The sequence below is a fragment of the Anabas testudineus genome, chromosome 24 (assembly GCF_900324465.2).
Source record: "Anabas testudineus chromosome 24, fAnaTes1.2, whole genome shotgun sequence".
NCBI classification, from domain to species: Eukaryota; Metazoa; Chordata; class Actinopteri; order Anabantiformes; family Anabantidae; genus Anabas; species Anabas testudineus.
The window spans coordinates 10,674,199-10,698,241 of NC_046632.1; the positions used below are offsets into that span (position 1 = coordinate 10,674,199).

Sequence of the window (24,043 nt, forward strand, 5' to 3'; positions counted from 1 at the left end):
GGATTAAAATAATCTGCTTATCTTTGTGTGTGTGTGTGTGTGTGTGTGTGTGTGTGTTGTGGCTCATCAATGGTGACCAGGCTGCATTACGCTCATGCTCAGGTGTTTTTAGACTCAATATGCGTTTGTGTCTCTCTTTCACGACTTTACACAGGTTTCTGGACGAATGCTGAGCAGGGCACATGTTTGCAGCTTCTTTCTAAGGCATCTGAGGTCATAGCAGGGCGAGGATGCAGACAGGCAGACATCTCAGTTCGTTATCCATCACGGACACCCCCCACCCTCCACCCCTCAACAGACCTCCAAATCCTCCCCACCTCCCGTGCATGCTTCTCATTAGCGTCTTGGATAGAGGATTGGAACTAATTTTTTCCAGGGCACGAAGCTCGTAAAAAGCTGACAGCTGCCCTCCGCCCCCACCACCCACAGAGAGAGAAAAATGAACTTAAAGAGCCACTGTACAGTGCACCGTACTCATCGACCCCATTGTACTGGGGTGTGGACTTTCATGCGACTCTGGCACAAAGAAGCCCTTCAAAATGGAGAGATGTGTTGCCACTTTACACTGTTTCTTCTAATCAAAGGAATGGTTGCTAAATGGTAATGCTTAATGTTGGTTTATGTTGAGGGGGGGATTGGGTGGACACGACTATCTGCAGGAGAGACTGACTGGGGTACGGGTATGCATTGGATTGTAGCTAAATGGTTAATTGGATTACAGTGTCACAAGATCCATGATCTTGCCTCTGTCTAACTGCCGCTAAATAACCACGTACAAAATAAAGAAATAAAATAAAAGAAGAAAAACTGCAGCAAATAAAATCACATCTAAGGTCTCAACAAATCAAAACACATTTTATTGTCCTCTGAACAACACATGCCACCAGCTAAAGGCTTACAGTGTAGAATATCTTCAAACCGAGGTATTTATTGAGCACTGGGATTGATTTTGCAGTATAAAACATTTAAGTGTATGAAGTTGATTATTGCCATAGATGTTTTATTCAGCAAGATGAAGAATTAATTATTGGGAAGTTGGAAAGGGAACGGATTTCTGAAACTCATATTGCTAAACTCTACTCACCAAACTACTGTATAACATCTATATTCTTTATGTCCGGACACAAACTACTGTATAAACCCTTTGTATACATTAGTGGGAGCCTTCATTTCAACTTTAGAACCCAACACAAAAACAAGGCCAGATGCTGTCCATGTTCAGGAACTTGTTAAAGCAAATTACCACCTACACCAATTAGTCACCTCATTAGCTGTGCTGCTTTTTTTTTTTTTTTTCCCTCCAGTGCAAAAATGAGTCATTGTTATTGTCGTTAAATCAGAACAGCTTCTTACATCTAGTTAGTCAGTTTCATTCACACTTGCCTTTCTCCTGTCTTTTTGGTTTGTAGCTACATTTCTGGCTGTAGCACAAGGTGATAATGTCACTGTTAATCCTGCCTACAAAGCACTTGTTAGCCTTATTGCTTTTCCAACTTGAGAAACAGGGATCACTAAGCACAGCAATAGACTTTTATGAAATCTTCATAAAAACAACTTCAATGTAAAAGGGTTTAATGTTTTTTGGTAGAATACTGTAAATATACTGCATGTTTAAATATATAAAAAAGAGAATATCTCTTGGCAAATGCAGGGATTTTCATGTATGGCTTTGACCAAATCAGCCCAGAATAATTCCTCTTTCTGGAACTTTCCCTTTATTGCTGGCCCGCTTCAGGAATGCTACTGTAAGTTTGGAAAATTCATAAACATGTATTTAGAGCATAGACCATTTCATTTGTGCTGTGAAACTGGGAACTTATCTAAGTAGCGCTTATGGAAGAACACATCCCAGAATAGACCGAGGTGGGACCGGAAAACCACACAGGAATGGCCTTTAAGAGAGGGGCCAAAAGGATAGAAAGAGGAGTTGAAGTTAAGGAGCCTTTATTTTGCTCTGGGATGCGACTTAAAGCAAAAAAAGGATGGTTGCAGAGCTGCTGCTCTGGAATGTTCAACAAGTATGCAAAACTAGATTACAGGTTTCTCAGTGTGTGAAGACTAAACTTTCTCATCCTTAACCACATTCTGCTGTAGTTTCCGTATGTAACGAAAATTAAAGCATGAAAGGTGTAACACTAATATTCTTATACACCAACAGAGAGAAGAAAAACTGTGTGAGAAGTTTTTTTGGCTCGGCTGACAGATACACATCTCCCATGACAATCTGCACTGCAGTCGAAAATTACATAACTTAACTCCAGTCTGGCCCAGCTGTGTAAAACACACCCAGTTAAACTTAGACACACATCTATGGTTATAGTCCTAAACATTTGTGCCATAATAGAGAGCATATGCAAACAAAGTCAGTGTGCACGGGCTATATACATGCTTTTCCGTGTGTCTGCCTGTAAAAAGTGTGTGTGTGTGTGTGTATGTGTGTGTGTGTGTGTGTGTGTGTGTGTGTGTGGTCACCCAACCCTTTGATTTGGAGTGTGGGAGTGGTCCTCCATTAAACTTGAAGCGCGACCCATCTACCTAATTACAGATGGGAGTTAAACTAGGGGTCAGGGTCTCCACCCACTGCACCCTGCTCCACATCACCCCTCAGTCACTCAAGAATCAACAATGGTCAGACAGCTTAGTGATATAAATAAAAAAGCTGTGCCTCTGCTATGTTATTGCAGGTGTCCAAAGACCAGGATCTGGTAGGGAGACTAATTTGTGGACTAAATGCTCCCCTCAAATTTTGGTTACTAAGATGTAGCAGTACTGCAAGAACATATACACATGCATACAGATGTACAGAGGTTGGGAGACTTCAGAATGATTGTCAGCATGTTATTTGTGGACACCAGTGGTTGCCACTGCCATACTGTACAACAGGGATGTACCACGAAAGTGATGACACAGCAAAGCAGAGCTGAGTCTGGTGGCTGTGCAGCAAGAGGCAAAAAAGTCCAAATTAAAAGACACACTATGCGGGAACATAAAATCTTGATCATCTCCTAAGCTTCAGTGAAGAACAGAGAAAATATGAGTGAGTCATAACATATATGATTTTTAAACTTGAGCTATAGTTGAAGAAGATGACAAACAACCCGTAGGAAATCAAACACTTTAAAGTTAGGAGCACATTTGGATTAAATCAAGAATGTTTCCGTATATAAAGGTTGATTAGTTATGTATTTATCCACCAGTGCATTTCAAAATTGATGTTGAGTATAACAAACTCTCAGCAATCATTCTCAAACCACCATCAGCAGATTTCACACTTGACAGAGAAATAACACACACAGAGTTATTTGATGTCTCCAAAACTGGAAAAGGGAAGGATGCAGTTGAAGCAGCGAGACTGATTCATCGGTTAGTCAGAAAGTGACGTGATGAATGATGTTGTACATTTAATATCATATCCTATGAGTGATTTCAATATTGCCACAGCAGTTAGAAGGAATCACATATCAGATTCAGTAAATATCGTTAATCGCCGGGATGTGATGTTGTCAGAATCATCTAGAAAACTGCGTGCTCTGTCAGCTAATTCTGGACATGTCACTTCCTTTTTTGTTAAACGGCACCAGAGTGCAGTGTGTATGTACCTCATGCGGATGTGTTGACATGCTGATAACAGTTTTCTTGCCTGATCTTATGATCTCAGGCAGCCTCCTCAAAGTGTTAATGGTTTGGGGTTCCGTGTCTTGTCCAGGGACACTTGGTTAAATCACAGTGGCCCCTAAAGCTGTGGTTGCCCCTGTTTAGGAATATTTCAAAATAAAAATAATGGTGAACAGTGTACAACAACAACAGCAGTTAAACGTCAGTGGTCAACCCATTAAAAACCAACCACGAATGGGAAACTACTCAGCCACTGTTGCTTTAAAGCAGCTCAGAAAACAAACACCAGATGTGGAAATGCATCATGCATAAATGGCTCGGCCCGACAGATACACACACACACCACTGGTGACATCTCTGTCATACATAACTGAAAACTGAAGAATAAGACAAGTGTCTAATTGTGAGATGTTGCACAACCAGCACCAAAAGGATGTTCTCTCTCCTTAAATTTCTTTCATATACACTGATCTGTGTGCCCAGTGTTGGTTAACTGGAAACTTTGTCAGTGAGTGCGCTATGTTAAGTGTTTGGCAGCATCAGTTACACTATTAATAAATAAATAACTGAAACACATAACATGTTGCCAGAAAGGTTACGTAGAAATATAGTCAGCAACAGGGCGATAGGTGTCACCAAGGACAGAACACCAATAACTAACTTCATCATGTACTGGCTTGTTGCATCACCTGTTTTCCATTTAAAGGTTTAAATGTCAGCCTCACTCAGAAAGACATGTTTACTTCAAACACATACAGTACATAAAGTTAATCCTTCATAAAAACATCATATCAAAACAGTTAGTACAAACATGTATTTGACAATGGCTACAGGTAACTTTACATTATTCCTGTTTTTTCATGCAAAGTATAACTTTTTATAATCCATCCAATGTCTGTGGTTAGTACACATAAACTAACTCGGTCACCAACTTTCACATCCTTTTCAGAAAAAGGATAGAGGCCAGTCCTTAATTATACTGTCCCAGGTTATCGAAGCTGTCATTGGCAGAGCGGTTTGCACACACAAAATAAGTATTTGTCCAAGCAACTTTTCCATGTCTGTCACTTTATCCCAGCAAACTACACACTGTCACCTTCAAACACACTGCATCAGCATGGTATATGAATCCTGTGTAAATCATAACAAACTAAGGTCTTAGCATATGAATTAAAGAAAAAACACATCCACCAGTAAAGAACAAAGTGCACTTGTTTGTCATACTACTAAATGTTCACAACAACTCGTCTGGAAGCCTTTACTGTAATATGCTCTATCAGCACATTGGCTCAGATGTTGTGGTGACAGAAGGCTCTGTCTGAGGGAAGAAGCTAGAAAAACACCCTGCTTTAATAGTTTGTTTACAATACAACTGAATTGGCCCAGAACCTCTGCCAAGCTTAATCAGTTTTTGAGAGAATCCATCTTTTTTTGCCACAGATGCTTGTTTAGTTGTCTGCCCATCCTGCCCATGTGTTTGTTTGTTTTTTCCTACTTTATCTCCCTGTCTGATATTCGTTATCCTCTCTACCCGATGTTGATCATCAAGTGGTTTTATTGTGAAATGTCACGAATATCTGATGTGACCATTTCCACCCACAGCAGGAGCAGAAACGCTTGTAGCACGTGATGCAATCTAGCTGATCTAACTAACCATGAGCAGGAAAAAGTTACAATGACAAAGAAGGGATTACAATGAGGTATTACTACTCCTTTCATTATAACAATGTCAGACAACAGTCGGTTGTGGAAGCTATAAACATCCAACACCCTTGTTTTAGGATTCTGTGGTGCTGAGTCACAAATGAGGCATGCTATAGATAAATCTTGCAGAACACAAAGACTGGGTGCGTACTGTGCACAATCACCACTAAGCCAGATATTGTTAGACTGTTGGTGAACCAAATCTTTACATCTATTTTGAATTTCTGCACGCCTGTCACGATGATGGCCGTGCAGGATTCTTTTTGTCGTCCTCCACTATAAACACGCTAAAAAAGCTGTGTTTATGAACATCAGAGGTGACAAACCCCTTGCTGTTGCGTGGCAAGAAACTTTGCTTTATATGTTTATCTGTGCCACATGAAAGCAAAAAAGTGTCCGCGGCTCTTAAAACTGTAGGATCTCTCCCACTGTGTGCGATTTCACACTGAGCGTCAGCTCTCTGCTTGCTTTAGGTTTCATGCTTGGGTGTGCATGTAGCCACTGAGATCGGCTGCTCTCTGCTCTATCGCTGCTGCTCAGAGCCGCCGGTCCACATAGCTGGGGACACATATGATGCACCAAGTAAAAAGAAAAATCACTGAATGTGTCTGAATGAGCTATTACAGACTAGTGAATAAGAACTTTAGTCTGTGCACTAAAGTGCAGTAAACTAACAGTAGGCAGTTTCTTATTTTATTGCATATAGACTGGCAACTGGGGGAAACAGCAAGCCTGGCTCTGTCCGGGCAGTTTACATGCATTTCCAAAAATGCCCAACCCTGTGTTATCTCCTTTGTTGTCCCTTGTTTGTTTTACTCTAACTTACAACAAAAACAATGCTTATAGAGAAACAAATGCTGTGTCCACATCATGAAATCTGTGCAAGCTATGGAAAATACCCACTGATATGCACCCTGTGAGAGCCTGTCGGGGTGTAGATAAAGTTCTGGGAAAGAGGAAAGAGGCGAAATGGGGGCCGATGGAAGGCAAAAAGTAGTATATGAAGCAGGGATCAAAAAGACCTGAAGAACAGTTACTGAGAAGAATTCCTCTGGGTTCGTCATGTGACATAAGAGCCAGATTTAGGAAAAGCAGCTGCTGCATTCTACACCACAGTGAGGAAATGAAGAGAAATAAACTCATGGGGGAGAGACAGAGAAGGGAAGAGTGAGAGACAGAAAGGGAAACAGGAACAAATTGTTATCAAATCAGTTTGTGAGCCCTCTGCGGAGGTCAGCAAAAGAAGATGAATTGCACTATCTGGCAGGGAGAGCTTCCCCGACGGCCTGAAATCCCTTCAACAGACAAAAACATAATGATTCCACCAGGAAGCCCAATTTCATGCACTCACAGACACAGAGATAGTACTTTATACAGAATATATACAGACATACTGTATATGATAGCCCTAATACAAATACCAAATAGGGTTTTTCTCTACACGGCGATATCTAATGTGCTTATGAGTGCAATGTAATGAAAAGCAGAAACTCAGGAAATGAAACGATGATTGGCAGCTGAAGTGATAAGTTCACTGGCTATGGAGTGTGGGTTGTTGGCTCAGGAATCATCCAGCTTCCAGAAAAACTCTTCTGGTTGATGTCAGGACATACATGCATTCCTTTGTATATTATTATAGGCTATGACAGAATCTTTATGGTAACAAAATGTGTGTCTCTGTGTGCATATGTCAACCATATGTGTGCTATTGATTATTATATCAAACGTATCAAATCCGACACCTAATTTATGTCGGTCTCTGCAGCAGCAGCAGCCGCCACCCTCATCAGCTCGCCAGAATGCACGGCAGCGATGCTGCTGCAGCTTGGCCCTGCAAAATAAACAGACTGCATAAAAGGAGACTGTGTGGTGCTAAGTCTCACACTAGAGTGAGGCACATACGATAGAAGGAAGCGAAAGAAACGCTGAGGGAGAAAGATTTAAAAAAAAAAAAAGAGAGAGAGATGGTAAGAGTCAATAGACAGAAAGAAAAAAATAATGTTTGAGGAACTCTGATGATAAAGCAAAGATGATAAATGCAATGAGTTATAGAACAGGTGTGACTATGGTCCAGTAAAGCATGGTACTGTAGTTTTTCCATGGGCCGCAACCATAATAATAAAACTGTTACACTGTTCTGACAGAATCAGATGAAATCCTGAAATGAAACCAGGAGTAAAGCCACAAATGCTGAATAGCTGATTTATTGTAATGAGGTAACTACTTGCTATGCAATGCGCTCAATACATCATCGTTATTATCATATTTGGGTATTATTTTGTTTCCTAATTACCACTTTGGAAGAATTAAACTCTTCCAAACCATGACTCTTCCTCTCCACCTTCAGCTGTTTTCCGTAGAGAGCAGTGCAACTGTAGTTGCCAGTGTGCTCATGCTTGTATAGTGCAGCATGTGTGTTTCTGAAACATTTCAAAATGCAATTTTGTCCAATTAGAGAAGCATCGAAATTGTCTTTATGTGCATGCACATGCTGCTTCTACTTTGCATGTACGCCAGGACTGTTTTTGAGCATGTGTGTGTTTTCACATGTATAACCAGACTCCGCAAAACCCCAAAACTGCTCACTAATTACACAGTGGATGGTGGCAGAGCTCTGACCTCCTTGCCTGCATCATCTGTTACATAAATACTCATCTGACGGAAACTGCTGTCAGGCTCCATCTCGGTCTACAGCGCTGGTCAGTGCCAGGTTAAACCACTGCTGGACCCGGGATGCTGCCACTCCCTTGTTTAATGCTCAGTTCTTTCAGGATATGTGTCCATGTATGTGCATATCTGACATGTGGAAGGCGTGTATTTAGGGAGGTATGTGCACATTTAATTGCATGTAGTGCATCTGTGAGGGAGGGAAAAAATATCGAAGAAAAGAAGAAATAGCTTTGAATATATGTTTTTCAGAGATATGTGTGTGTGTGTGTGTGTGTGTGTGAGGGCATTTTACAGTGCCTGGTACCAGAAGCCACAGGATGTGTGTCAGCAGCAGACCACCTTGTACTGCATGACATCGACATAATGCCTTCCGAAACTCATCCATGCACACACACGAGCGCGCTCACACACACACACAGACAGACATCCCTCCACATGTTGTTCCCTTCCCTCACCAGGTGCCAAATAAAGTGCACTCACCATGTGTGGAGCACATGCTGGTGACGGTGATCTCAGGGAAAAAAGAGAACTTCGTGTTAACCACTTGATGGATCACATATCATGCCAGCATAATCGAAAACTGTCACTGTCTGCACTACAAAACATTCCTCTATTTTAACATGGATATAAAAATGCTCCATTTAACCAAAGTGAACCATGTAAATTGAGTGACAAATGTTTGAACAGTTTGGTGATAATGCAGTGACAGGCATTTGGCGCTCGAGTGGACCACAGTAGCCAAAAAGAGAGCAAAGAGCAACAACATTGCAATAACAACAGATGGCAGCTCCCATTTCCAACAACAGCAAAGAACGTATTTATAGATGAATCATCTGAACTTACTGCAGCAGCCAGGGCATTGTCGAATTCAATCCAACCTCATCATGAATCATCACAATCTGAATTTGAACTATATATTTTGGTGCTGTTGGTCAGAACCAACAATAACAATAATATGTGGAGAGCATAACCCTGGATACAAACCAAAAGCAGATGCCTGCTGGGTCACGTTATGTAGGTGTTGGACACAGGGAAACAGGCTAGTGTTGAAAATAAAAGCAGAAACATCATATTGGGCTTCACACATGAAGTCAACTGATTCATGCAATCTACCGGTACATTATAGACATTTGGTCTGTTTAATCAAAAATAGTTGCCAATTCATTTTCTACTGATAAACAAATTGATTTATGAACTAATTGTTGCCAGCTCTATGTGTGCAAGTCATTAGTAGGTAGATATGTCTGTGACTAAAACTTCAAGTAACTGGAAAAAGCATTTGGCCTGCACTTGCCACCGCACTGTAAATAAATAATATTCTGTCAAAAAAAGCATTTTCTTTTCAATGATGGTTATAAAAGGAAGAGAGAGCGTCCAGCATTCTTGAACCCTTTGACCTCTGTGGCTTCTCCACACAAATACGCTTTTTTTAACATCCTGTTGTCTCTTTTAATATCCACTCTAGAAGTAGAACACAAAGATGAATATCATTGCTGATTTAACGACAGGCTCCTAAGCCGCCCAAACATACAAAAATCGGTTATGATAAATAAACTAGTCGTTAATTCTTTTATGTTGACATGTTTGTTTTTACGTGACAAATGCACAGTGTGCTTCTGAGCAGGACTACATTTCTCATTGCTCCCACTCTTGTGCTTTTTTTCTCGTTGAGCGCTCCCCTGGCAACAAAACCCAAACCACAAGCTCTAAAGGAGAAGCAAGCAAGAAATATACACCTATTATTTGTCATTAGGAGCCTAATTTTCTTCATAAAGTGTTTCCGTGCAGAACCTGTGAAGTGCCAAGTGTTGTGGTTCTCTGTTTCTGTCATCAGGGGCAAAGGGAAGACATTGGGGAGGGTTAATCAGTTTCTCTTGCTGTGTCAGGACAGGGTTACACACTTTATCACATCTTAGTTAGAGACACCCCGCTGAACCCAACATACACACTTTCCCTCTCACACTTACACACACGTAGAGACTGAGCACATGTCTGCAAAACATGGGAAAAACAAACACTGCATATGCCCGCTGATACTGCTGACTCATGCTAATCCACACTGGAAAAGCTCTGGGGTGTTAATGTAACCCAGGTTATTTCTGAAGCTCTGAATTACAGGGTGTCCCTGAACGCTTTATTCATTTCAAGAATATCTGATGGTCAGCTATGATGACTACTCCAGTGAACGCAATCTGGCTTTGAGCGGTGAGCATGACTCACTGACTCAATATTAATCTAGGTTTTGCAGCTTTTCTTTTTTTAAATAAAGTGTGCAAAACTCTTGAGAACCTCAAAATATGAGTGACATAGTGACAGAAACGTCAGCATCACACAACTGCAGAGCACGTTAAGTTATCCAACTGTCTTGGTGTTCACTCCAGGTTACTTCTACCCATATGCTACTGGTCCCAGTTCACTGACTCAAACAGTCAGGCCTGGTCGCTAATCAGTGTGTCCTGTTTTGTGTGGGCAATTGCTTTTAATTCTGCCTATAAATTTAGAAGCAGAGCCGAGTCGACCCTACTTGTTAAGAGTCTAGTCTGGCAGATGACATGGGAGAGAGATTAAAGAGGAGAAAAGCAACAAAGCTAAAGACAGGAGGTGAAGATAGAGGGAGCGGAAAACATAAAGGACATCTCCACTTCCATCTGTTTCTCTGAAAAGCATTAAATATTCCAAAAGAATAGACGTCAACCTGGACACATGAACTGCACGACAGCCCAGTTCAAGTGGTGCTCATAGTGGTGGCAACTCTGTGAAGCAACGCAGCCGGGAAAGCAGAAAAAACCACCCCCCAGTTTGTGCTGGTCCTTGAACCCTTTATTTAGATCAACCCACAGGGATCCTTTACTCTTATAAATATACAGGCAACAACTCGTACACCACATCTTAACATATGCTACTGACACATGTGACTGAGCAACTGTGTCTCTGTGCTGATTCTCAAGGATACTGCCGCTTGGAACAGGCTGGAAGTTCACCACAGCTGAGGTGGAAATCCTTTCTGTATAATTCTGGGGATATTTACAGCTTTTACATTTGAACTATGATCAAATGTTACAGACATTGTATGAGCAAATTATCTAAATTATATTTACACCAATGGGTAAATGGGGAAAGTTAATGTCTTTGAAATACAAATTTTAATGTAAGGATTCAAATTCTCATTTATCCACATATTGCTACTGAACTGTGGTAATTCTACTTCAATGACATGATATCAGCTGCACAGGAAACACTAGGTATATCAACATGGTGTATCAGAGCACCAGAAATAAACAAAATATACTTGATCCAGATTTTTTTGTGTGTGTGTTTTGTATTTCTACTACTCACCAAAGTGCACTGGGGTGCTGTCTACAAGTGCGGGCTCCAGATAAGCGTGGCCTTGAAGACTGTGACTCCCTTTAATTTGGCAATGTGGGCCATTCTACACTAGCTAGTATTCAGCGGTTCACTTCGGCAGTTCAGAAACACCTCATTAGAACAGAAGGGATAATTATAGACAACACTGAGCTACATGCTAGAGAGACAACACAAAACAACTTGTTGGAAAACATACGAGAAGGAGAGAAAAGTTCCTCAAATTGGTGTCGGCTCTATGGACAAGACATGGATGGTGATGGTTTCAGATTCTGTAGCCAGTCTCTTGATACTGCCTTCATCTGTGTATAATAACTTTCTATGTAGATTATATTTAATGTTACATGTTCCATAAAGTTAATTTCATGAACACACATAAAGAAAAGCTTCGTTTTTATCCGTCAGACATGGCAACACAGTTCATACATGCATAAACTGTAGCACATGCACATGAATAGGTATGCAAATGAGTTTAAGAAGACACAGGAGAACTCAGAGAGACAGCGGTCTTTAAATAATGCGGTAGGGTATGTAATGGAACTGCATGTAGTGATTAGAGACACAAACGGCAGTGCCAAAAAGCCATCGCACCGAAAAAAGGCGCCTCTGCATGTGCGAGCGTGTGCCATGCACGGCCACCACAGCGCGGATGACAACACAGAGGTTGCATCTGTTCCCCCGGAGTTTGCTGTCCAGGAAAGAATTTATGGGAGAAAGTTTTTTTTTTTTTTTGCACAGACTTTCAGGAGAGGAAACAGGCGGAGGAGAGTTAAAGAACACAGAGAATGAGGGGAGGTACATGGCAGGAAAACACAGGGAGAAAAAGTGGCAAAGGAACAACAGAGAAAAGAAAAACAGGAGTCAGGAGACAGAGGAAGCAGAGGGGAAATAGATAAAGAGTGGAGATTCTCAGGGCGAAGGGGTGAAAGGTAAAGAACTCGCCTTTCACCTTTTGGCAGAGGGATGGATGGATTTACAGGACAACTGGTTCAAACTCGGTCCAGTCCTATCCAGACTGGTGCAGCAGAAAAGGTTGTTTTGGACCAGGCCAGTGGAAACACTACACAAGCAGGACCTGGGCCAGTGAAGCAGGCCAGACAACGGATGGCTTTTCAAAGGATGTAACAACACTGTGTGTGTTTAAGAAATAGCACTAAGCCATGGCTTTACACAAACCTCTAACATGACCATTGACCTTGTGTTGAATGAACTACTAGACTACTATTAGTATCGTAGGTAACGTTCCTAAACCTTTTGGGTTGGTTGCAAAGTAAATGAAGTGAAACTCTCTATTTCAAACATGCACACATTAATCTAATGCAAACCCAGCACCTTCCACCAGCACTAACACGACTCTGCAGAGAAACGGGAGCCAACCTCTGTCTTGACTGGACAGAAAAAAAAAGACTAAAAACTTCTTGGGAGCTGGGCACTTGTGTGTCTTATTTATGTGTCTGGATAAAGACTTTGTTAACTTTGGACTCTGTTCCTTTCACTCAAGATGTCTCTTCAAAACATCTGGAAAATGTGGTTTCTCCAGCAGACCAGAACATTTGTACAGGGTTACACTCGCAGCTTAGCACTACAGTTCATCGCAGCTGTGGCTTTAGCAGCTGAAGGATCTGTTGTTTGGAGGGTAAACACGACGACAATTCAATTTAGATATCGAGGAGTTTATAAGTGTGACAGGTGATGGCGGGATGTGAATTCTAGCATTGCAGCTCCCTTTCTGATGCAATGTCAGTCACATTTTGCACTCACACATTTTTGAGTCAAGTGTTAAAAGAGGCGCGTAAGAGAAGAGGGAGGCTACGAGGAAGTTTACAAAGGTGGGTTTCAGAGGAGCACATTTTGAGACAGAGGCGTGAGATTTGGCTGATGGGAGGTTTGCTTTCCGCAGGACACAACCACATTCCTTCTGAACATTTCAAAAATGCTTTTCAGGCCATCTTCAGAGCGTACACCCGCTCCTTTTGCCATAACCGTACATTAATCTGCCTCAGCCCAAGAACCTCTAGTGTAATGAAATGTAGTTATTCTTTAAGGACAGTTACTATTGAATTCTACCTGCTGCCAGTAGCACAGAAAGAGGAACTGCTGAAACTGGTATGAAGATATGGAAGTTTTCTCTCTTTGCCCAAAATAGATCATAATCACTTTAAATTGGCTGTATCCCCCCTAAAGAGTTTCAAACCTTTGATGATCACTTTTAGGTATACCTGTCAACCTCAGGGTGCTGTGTGTGTTACAGAGTTATGACTTCCTGAGTGACGAATCCCTGTAACACAGAACTTTGATTGGATGTGGGGCGAAAGGGGGCTACTAGACATCGTCCTGGTTGTCCTCTTTATTTAGCTTGGCCTTCAGATATGTGGAGCGGTGCTGTAAAAAAGCTCTAAACAAAAACAAATTCTTCTCATTCTTTCTAGCTTGTGTGAAGATTTTGTATTTCCTGTAAAATATCTAAAGTTGGACTGTGAACAGAGAACGGCTATGACCCAACAGAGGAGAGAAAATTTCAGTGAAATGAACTGAAATGGACTGTAAAGTGTCATTTCTTCATTAGTGACAAATAGATCCTTTATAACAGTAAACAGCAGCTTAAACAGATAGAAGACCTGCATAGTGATGAAGGTCGAGGTTATAGGGAAAAAAATGAGGCATTGTGTTTTGGTATCATATAACCAAAAAGTGACATCTGACAGCTTTGAAAAAGACACACCTGGCACTGCCCTCAGGCATCAGTCATGGTATCTAAAAAAAGAAAACCCCCAACACCTGCTGGGACTATCTGTGCAATCTGTTCAAGTGATTCCTGCAACTAAAGCATCGAGAAGTGTTTTTGTGATTTAACGTTTTGTCACTGGAACATTTTTAAAGTCATCTATTAGCAATAGAGCTTTGATAAACTGTTAAAAATTACATTCGCTAATGCCCTCTCATTCTAGAAAACAGCAGAAAACTGGATTTCTCATTCAACTCAACTGAACCTAAAAAGAGCATAGGCTATATAAAGCTGCAAGGCAATGCATTTCCCCAAACTAGCACATAGTGGTTTTAACAACATGGGCAGGGCTTTGCTGCTCTATCTGCCCTGCCGTATATTTAAGGCTGCTATTTTCAACCAATATATTTTTTCATTGCCAAGAAAGGAGGCTAGCAGACCGAGGTGTGGTAGACTCACTCGGAGTAAAGATAGGCAGAGTTCCTTGAACAAGGTATGTCGCCGGCCACCAGGCAACATGTTTCTTCTTGACAAGTCCCATAACAACCAATTACCCGGCTTCAGGCTGCGTTGGCTCTGGTCTCAGAGGGAACAGTTTCAATCTAGATTTTAAATCAAATTGGAAAATAATCGCTTGACTTCAGTGGCCACACCAACCTGGTAATTGATGACGAGTGTACAAGTGGCCGGTCGAACAGGAACAAGCACCCAACATGTTGAGTGATCTGTTGCAATACACAGAGGAATTCGGAGTTCACAAATTGCCAAAGTTAACAAAGAAACTTCAAAAAGAGGCTAACACCAGGGCACTGAGATATTATGAGGGCAAAGCATAAGAAAAAAAATCATCACTCAAATAGCAGAATGCAATTATTGTGTTTCTATTTCTGTCACTAAAGGAAATGAAAGATTAGAGGTGATTAAAGTAGAGAAGTTTACATGATGTAAACAAACACCTAATTTTGTCACCGGGTCTCTATTTATCCTGGCTCTGATCTTTTTAAATTATGGGATAGGCATATTTGCCTTCATACAACCATCAGCCAGGGTACAACCCAGTGGCTGTGGTGCCCCGAGCCACCCACCCGTTCGTGCACTATCACAGGCGAACACATAAAAGTCATCACAACCGGCACCATCATCAGTGTCTTGGCAACAGCACTGCACACAGTTCCTAAAAACAAGCCCACTCTGAGCCGATATAATGTATTCTTGGCTACATGCAAAACAAAAGGCTGGAATAAATAGACTCAAGTGCAGGGCTGTGTGGAACATACCACACATTTACATCATAAAGTGGGACTGAGGAAATCTTGTGTCGTTTTTGGGATGTACACTGAAACGGTTCCAAAAAGTTCTGGCTTTGCTTTTAATTTTGTCTTAATTTGATCAGTCATTTGTCAAAAGCAGTGTGTACATACAGTAGCAAAGCACCAAGCCGTGTAACAAACCATTGGCCGCAAATGTATCTGGGATTTCTCTTAGTTTATAACCATCATTGCTCAGAAAGCCTCGAGCAGCAGTTGCAGTCTAGCGGCGCTGGCACGTCGTTAATTTTTTTTTTTTCCATCGAGCGCCTCTCGTTTTGTGTGGTGAAAATAAATGCGCTAATAGAGGATAATTGTCCTGTGTTGTTTTAGTATTGGCCTGTCTCTCTGGAGAGGGCAATAGCAGCCTCTCAGGCATGATAATGCTAATTGCTTCTATTATGTAATCACAGGGTCAACATGAAGCTATTTTTCAAATACTTTCATATTGGAATAAAGCAGAAAATAATGCACGCAGAAGACCACTATTCACCACAACTAATCACAGGATAAATATCCTAATCAATTTACAGTACGCGTTCATTAAACACTAAATTGTTTGAATCCAAGAATCAAGTTTCAAAGAACTTTATTAATCCATGCTCAACATGATTTTGCCTTACTGTTCCCTGCAACATCCCCCAACATGAACAGCAAACAAAAAGCTACAGATGACTCAAATGAGGTGTACAATAACAGTGGTGGTCTGCAGTGCAGCTGCAGTATGACGCTGAGCAAAAGTAAAAGCTACTATCCTTTTATTGACCCCTAAACCCAATTAACAGGCTGGCGTGCACAGTAGAAAGCAGGTAAATAAACGGAGCGTGCTACATAGCAGGGAGGGCTGCTTGCTTTAGCTACCCAGAGGGAATTACAAGCCGTTTGATTGTTTTGGCATTTAGGCTGGATGTGACACCAGTTGGGAGGCGTTTTGGGGTGTGTCAGAAGTAATGCTTAGCTTTCTTCAACACTTCCATAAGAACATACAGTAGACGGAGGGAATATGGAGGAAGTAGGCCTTCACCTCTTAATGAGTCTTGTCAGTTGGAGGTGTTGGATGGATTGAAAATATTATTCCATCTGCACCATCCAAATAAGAGATTATAGTGAGGCAGCAGCCTCTGGTATTAAATGCAAATGTGTGTTTGTGCTTTGGTTTGCCGCCTCTGCTCAAACACAAGTAAATAGCACAAATAGTGAATAGTAATGGAATAAATGTGCAGTTTGTTTTTCCACATCACCAACTTCATCCAAGAGTCGGACTGGCATATACCTGACAACCCAGCCGTCCATTTTTAAAATGCTGAGTGACAGCCTGACCGTCAGCGTCCTGATTTCCATTTTATTTGGCACTCTGATAAACTGCCATGAAGGACTCTGCCTTTACGATCAGGTCTCAGTGCCTCTAAATATGTCATGACTGGATGAAATGAAGAACTTGTTTTTAATGTTCTTTAACAGGAAGTACTGAGGAGAGTATGCTCCAAAAATCACACTTGTGCATCTGGCTCATGCAACAAAGCTCTTTTGCATATGTCTGTCAGTATCCTCACTAGTGCAGGCAGGTCCATGTGTGGACATGTTTAAAAAGATGTATGCAATAAGATACTGTAAGGGTAACAGGTCAGACTAGGTTGGTGGAACAGTCGGGAAGCAGTGTTGATGAGTCACATATCTCAAGTGATTCAGCATGTGTGAGCATTGAAGGTAGCACTCACTGCGGCTTGTCATGTACAGCACGAGTGAGGCATGGTGTGTTTGATTGGCCACCGCTGAGCTAGAGAGCTGAATGTCCTGGACCTGGACAACTCATAGCAGGTAATCTTCTTCCCCTTTTTCATTTCACTTCTGCTCTCAGTCTCAACTCTCGTCCTTCTTATGTGCATGTCCAATTTATTGGTAGCCCTACTCACGGCAGCCAAACTAAACTTCATGTGAATTCGCTAAAACATTTGCTTTCGCCCACTTCCTGACCAGCATTGCTGCAAATAAGACAGAAACTGGAAGGAGGAGAGAAATCCTGAACCTTCTTCTGTGTCCACGCATACCTGTCTAATCCCTAACACCGCCCTGTCGTCTACAAGTCATGCACTTCGCCCGGCCAGTCTCTGGCAAGTTAGATTTGTGTGTTTTGAGAGTTTTTACAGTTACAGAGTTCTTTTGAGAAGCAAAGCACTATTTAGTGAGAGACTGACAGTTGTACCGAGTTCATTCAGTATTTATGATGGGGAGATAGGGAACTGTAATAAGACACACACAGCTACACACAGAGTCCTGTGCACTTCAGTGTCTTTAAAAGTCTATTGCAGCAATGCACATGTGTGAGATATTAGGATACTACATATCCTGAGAGATTCATCTCAATAAGTTGAAGATGTGAGAGAACAGGGGAAAAGTCTACATCCTCCTCCTCCTCCTCCTCCTCTGTTTTGCTGTCTCGGCTCCAAAGAGCTGCAGGAGGATGGAGTGCAATATCAAGGAGCCGCCAAAGCCATTTTCTCGTTAGTGCATTCAAACTCCCTGAGATCACGACAAACCTTAGAGTCAGCTAGCATTTGAAATGTCACTGCAGTGATAAATAGCGTGTGGCGCATGTGAATAGAGAGAGTAAGAGCCAAACACAGGGATTCATGGCTGGCAAAGTCCAGCGTTCGCTAAACCCTTTCATATTTTCTGTCCCTCCGTTACACGTTGTGTTCTAATCAGGTGATGGTTGTAGCTGTGCCTAAAAGAAAGAGAAAGAAAGACTCCCGATGGGCTGTTAATCCCAGGGAATTTCTGTCAGCTAGCTCTCTGATCTGTGAACAGTCAGGGTGGGCTACAGGGCGAACCGAGCTGTCCACCTTTCTAAAACAAAACGAATTTAATCACATTTCAGACAGACACATTGCTCAGCCAAGTCAAACGTCTGGGGGAATCACTTCTACAGAATCACACGTGCATTCATGCAGTGGAACACGCACACACACACACACACACACACACACACCTCTGCTACACAGACACATCACTCATATGGAGCTATTTTGGCAAAGCGGCTGCGTTGGGTGGTGGAATATGAGTATGTTTGAGTCTAAGAGGGAAAGAGATCCTAAAAAAAGTGTGAGAGAGAGAGAGAGAGAGAGAGAGAGTGAGTGACGTAGGACGCGCGGTGGCAAGCAGGCTGTAAATTCAGGCCTAAAGGTCTGCACACCGTTTTAGTTACCGCTGCTATACGTTGAGTGACGTGCTCAAACACCGAGCTCTCTGCTGGCCCAAACAAAACGGGGTCTGTTCAGTCTATGGTGTGTGTGAGTGAGAGACACACACATTCACTTACCCACGCAGTAATCATCACCTTCATCTTGGCACAGTGGAGCCAAAAGTAACACAAAACAGTTTAAGGTAAAAATAAAAAAATCACAGGTTGCTCATTAGATGCTGCTGGCCTGCCCATCATGCACACACACAAACAAACACACACACACACACACACTAGAATGATTATCTGTGCTGAATTTCCTCTTTATTTTGTCATTTATTCCTGCTGGTGTGTTAAGCAGATGCCTTTTAGAGTTTGCATCCAGTTCCTGACTCAGCCAGAAAGTTGTTCTGCTGATCGACAGAATCAGATTCAGAGTGAAGAGTCTGAGAAAGACAGAGGAGGAGACAGTGACAGAGAACTTTAATTGACAGGGGTGAAGGTGACAAAAGAGAGAAACCGAGTAAAGTAACTTTTTCCTTATTCAAACTTTCTATGAAAGGACCTGTGCAGGGCCGCTAAATGAGAAGACGACTGCACAGCAAGCTCTTCACCTCCTCTCCTTTTCTCCCGTCTCCTTCTACAATTACTCTGGACCACAGGTTTACGCGGAATGAGGACAATAAGCAGACCACATCTGAAGCCCATTCTACTTTTTATCGTCTCCTTCCCTTCTCCCCAGCCAACATCCAACCTTTTCAGAATTCACCACAAAGCCAGATTGGATGAATAGGGTATTCATCCAAACTGAAAGGACGTTGCCAGAAATGTATCAAAGTCCTGCGACTTCACTAGAGCTGAGGAATCAGAAAACTGTCCAAAATATTTTAAATATGACTTAAATCTACCACTTTTTACAACATCTTTACCCTCCCTTAGAAACAAAAGTTTGCTTTTCTTGCCTCAGCATCATAATGATAATGGAGATCATTACTCATTCAGATCCCTGTGCACGTGCTACAATGCAGTTGTGTCACACACCCCCCTCCTGAAGTTGATACAGAGTTAGAGATTTAGTGTTGGAGCAAACAGCTGCAGTGAAGATCACGTCGCACAGGTGCATCCAGACGTTCATTCATCGTCCACACACGCTTGACTTCTGGTGCAAGTGATATATTTGTCTGAGCCTGTGGTTTTAAACTGTGGGTATGTTTGCTGGTGTGTTTGTCAAGCATACTGTGTGTGTGTGTGTGTGTGTGTGTGTGTGTGTGTGTTTGAGGTATTGGGCATTTCTCAGACGTAGACTGAGAAAGTAAGATACATTACAGTTTGTGAATTGAATCCTGCAAATTTCTAAATCACATTATGCTGCAACCTTTCAGAGTGAAAGTGTGAATGTGTGCAGTCTGCCCAGGCAATCATGCCTGCAACAAATCAGATTAAACTGATTTCTTGACAATATAGTGCAGAGTGTATTGTAGGTGTGTGTGTGTGTGTGTGTGTGTGTGTGTGTGTGCATGCGTGTGTTTAGGTGTGTCTGTCGGAAACCGATTTGACCCCTGGGATTAGTGGCTGACTTGCTGACTGACTCCCATTCTGTTTAAGATGTTTATCAAGCCATAAAGGAATCAAGCCCTGTGAGAAATAGGTGGGAACACAGCCTCGTTTCAACACATCGACTCTCACTTTTCTAGCGGTTAATTTGAAGCAGAACTAGCCTTGCTGATGGCACCCTGCATCTGAGGACACCATCACTCCATGTTCCACTGGTGCCCGCTGCGCGTAATGCGCGCTGTGTGGCTGAAGGCGCACCAGCTGGCTGTAGACGACGAGCTGTCAGTCACCGTGCGCGTACTGTATCAGCATCAACAGTTGCCAAGGTCTTGTTACCATAATAAATCTCAATCGTGCTCCGACACGTCGCAACCGATATATTCAAAGGAGGGCGCATTCCTCTGGTTTGGCTCTGAAAACGTACATTTTAACATCGAGGGGGGAACTTTCTGACATCAGGGTAATAGAGTTAATGAAATGAGCCAGTTGGGCACATGCACATGCCACTAACAACCCATAGTAGTATGTAACATCAGTCTGCAGCAACTTCACATAGAGCAGATTATAGTGCAGAGATCAACGAACATGAGGCATCGATTAGACTCATCTGGGGTGAATGGGTCCTAGCACTGAATAAGAGCCGCTACTCTTACCCCCCCTCTCCTGTTTTCAATAAACATTTCTTCACGGTACATGCCCCCATCAAAGTGATCAAGTGCGTCCAGACCTGCAGTGAAACCTCAAACCTAAAAGAATCTGACGCGCTTCAGCCAGAGGAGGAAAATCCAAAGTCCTTACCGAGATACTGCCGGATGTCCAACAGGATTTTAGGGGGTCCTCCGTTCAGCTGGTAAAACAGGGAGCCGAAGCAGAAGAGGAACAGCGCGGCCATGCAGAAACCATAACCTCGCAGAGAGAATCGCCACGGTAAAGTCAGGAGCAAGCTGTACTTCTTGTTGTTGCGCTCTCTGCCACTCTGATTGGGGATCTGGTTGTTGTGAAGGGGACTGCTGCTAAAATTCTTCATCATCTCCTCCTCACAAAGCGCCGTGGAAAGTCACCCATCCGCCCGTGGGAAGTGAAAGTTCAGGCTTTTGAGATCATTTGAGGCGGACGGTACCTTTGGGGACGCGCAGGCACTCGGCTCTCCTCCGCTGCGGGTTAGTTGTGTGTTTTTTCTTTTTTGCGCACAGCGTTTCACTTCAGCTCGATCCCGCACGCTTGCACTCGTTGGATGACTGTTCCTTCCTTCCGTCCTTCCAGTTAAGGGTCCATCCTTCTTCTCACTCTTTTTTTTTTGGGTGTCAGATTACTGAACGTGGAAAGAGGAAAAACTTCCACCTCTGACAGTTGCTGCTCGTAAAACAGCGCCACCCAGCGGTGAAGAAGAGAGTAGCGCCTATTGAACCACTATAATATGGCTTTATTATAGTGTATTAATAATTAGATGGCATTAAAACACATAAAAACTTAATAGAAACACTTGTTACGTGTTCTTGCTTTAAGACACACAGTTTAGGGAGTGTGGATGTCAGGTGTTGACAAAGTGCAGGTGGGATGAGTTGATTCACTTGTGTGTGTGTGTGTGTTTTTAACTTTCTCTTACCCCTCAGGCGAGCTTTAAGGACCTTGCACCTAGCCATATATCTTTCCACAGCAAGGCCAGAACCCAGCCATTACACTATACCTGCACTTAAGTGGCAACAACAGTCATTCAACACAGAAACTACCTCGCAAAGACGCTGATGTACTTTCACTGGCGACAGCTATGGCAGTCTAGGGAGTGAGAAAAAACTATTTGGCTTCGAAGACCAACGGTAGTAAAGAGGATCAATGGTTCTGTTGAGGGCCCATCGACTTGTCTTTTTCACAGGTAAATTGATTGTAAATAGCACAGTGCTGCATTTTGCAAGCTAAGCACAAAAAACGGTGGATGTATTATAGGTTTATGGCCCTTCCAGCCCAGTCCTCCATACAGAAATCTAGCTTCAGTTTAAACCAAATCGTTTCTGATGCCTTTTTAACGATAACAGATTCAACAAAGTCCCACATATTCGTGCCACCTGAAAGAAACAAACTCCGCACATACAGAAAAACTGAGCCAGCACTTAAAATGTAATAGATTTAGAAGTGTGGATGCAGGTTTAATGGTTAAATCAGTGATTCAGTGCCTCAGGATATGTCTGTGTACTAGTTAGTAATCTGAGGCAGTTTACCAGTTTCCACAGAGTCAGAAAACATTGTGTCCACCCAGATGTGGGAAGTGTTAGACATTACTAGAAGAGCAGTAGGAGACTGAGAGACTCATTATGACCAAACTATTGCACATTAGAACAAGGCCCATTGGGTCCGTATTAAAGGTCATCCACTTAAGATTAAGAGGACCTTTAAATGAGTTTACCCTAACAAAATAAGAATCAATAGTGAGTGCAGTGGAATTATTCCCGGGAGGTAGCCTACAAATTCACACATTTGGATTTGCCTTTCAATACTAAAGTAAACTTTAGGAGTCAGACCTGAGTTGCACCATAAACTTTTAAAGGTTCTACTTAAGTGGCTTCCCACCTCCATAAAGGGGACAGGAGAAAACTGAATTTCTCTATAAGAATCAATAAAACCATTAAAGTCTATATACTTAAAATGCTCTGTGTAATGTTTCCCTTATCTATTATTATTATTACTGTGTAAACAATGCCTGCCCGTCCAAAAAAAAGTCTCATATTTTGTTGGACTGCCTTTAGCTTTAATTACTGCACACATTCACTGTGGCGTCGTTTCAATACGTTTCTGCAATGTCACAAACTTCAGTCCCACCCAGAGTTGCATTTATTTTTTGCCAAGATCTTGTGTTGATGCTGGGAGAGTCGGACCGCTGCGCAAAGTCTTCTTCAATCAAAAAAAAAAAACATTTGGCAGATGCTTTTATCCAAAGCTACATACAAGTGAGACACAAGGTAAAAGTGTAAGGAGGTCATGCTTAACCTATCCAGACACACATTAGGGGTTAAGGTCTGGACTCTGTGGTTGCCAATCCACGTGTGAAAATGATGTATCGTGCACCTTGAACCACTCTTTTACCTGATACGCCATCACACTGGAACAGGGTAAATCTTGACTCATCAAACCACATGACCTTCTTCCATTGGGCAGTTTTAGTAGCTTCATCAATCTCCTCAGATGTTTTCTTTACTTGATGTCAATAATTTGACCCTGACCCTGAAAGAGAATAATATCTTTTCTCCTACCACAGGATGTGTCTTCAGACATGGTTGTTTAAGAAATGAGAAGCTACTCACTACAGTTAGGGTCAAATAACTTGTTGCCAACTGAAACATAATCATCCATGCAGTAATTATCCAGGGCGAGTGTCTTATCTATTATTATCTAGCCATTTGTATAAACAACTCAAAATTTAAATATCCTCCTAAATCGTCTTTTTAGCTCTTCATGCTTTAAATCAAACAGCTTTGTATCTCACCAAAACTCCTGAGGAGCATAATTTCAGGTCATCATATGTAGTAATGTGCTGCAAAAGCATAAATGTAACTGTGTTGAAAGAACTATAAAGCTTATCTACATTATTTTCTAATGTGACTATACATACGTACATATGTCTCTGTTTGACATGACAAAGTTAGAAAAGCGCTGCATGCTTTCATTGATGACAACCAGAGCCCGACAGCTAGTCGAACTTAATGTCTGGGTCCACAGCACATTACACTTTGTATACTGTAGTTTTCTAAAGGAGGTAATAGGAGCCAGACAGATTTTTCAGCTCCTTGGTTTCAGAGTTCTAAACCAACAGAACTTTTGACAGAAAGCACAGGAGCTGTTAGTTACAGATGCTGCACTCTATTGTACACTTTTCAAAAAGGTCAGAGAGTTTCTATCCTGTTGTTCTATCCTATCACCCTGTTGACCAAA

General features: G+C 42.0%; 1 protein-coding gene across 1 annotated transcript in view; it reads right to left on the bottom strand.

Annotated features, from left to right (window-relative positions):
- usta (uronyl 2-sulfotransferase a) overlaps nucleotides 1-21,383 on the bottom strand; it is a 38,175-nt gene extending 16,792 nt beyond the window's left edge. Inside the window, exon 1 of the mRNA XM_026340591.1 lies at nucleotides 20,918-21,383. Coding sequence (XP_026196376.1) covers nucleotides 20,918-21,149 — 232 coding nt within the window. The 5' untranslated portion in view covers nucleotides 21,150-21,383. The remainder of the gene's footprint in view (nucleotides 1-20,917) is intronic.
- Nucleotides 21,384-24,043: the final 2,660 nt, after the last annotated feature.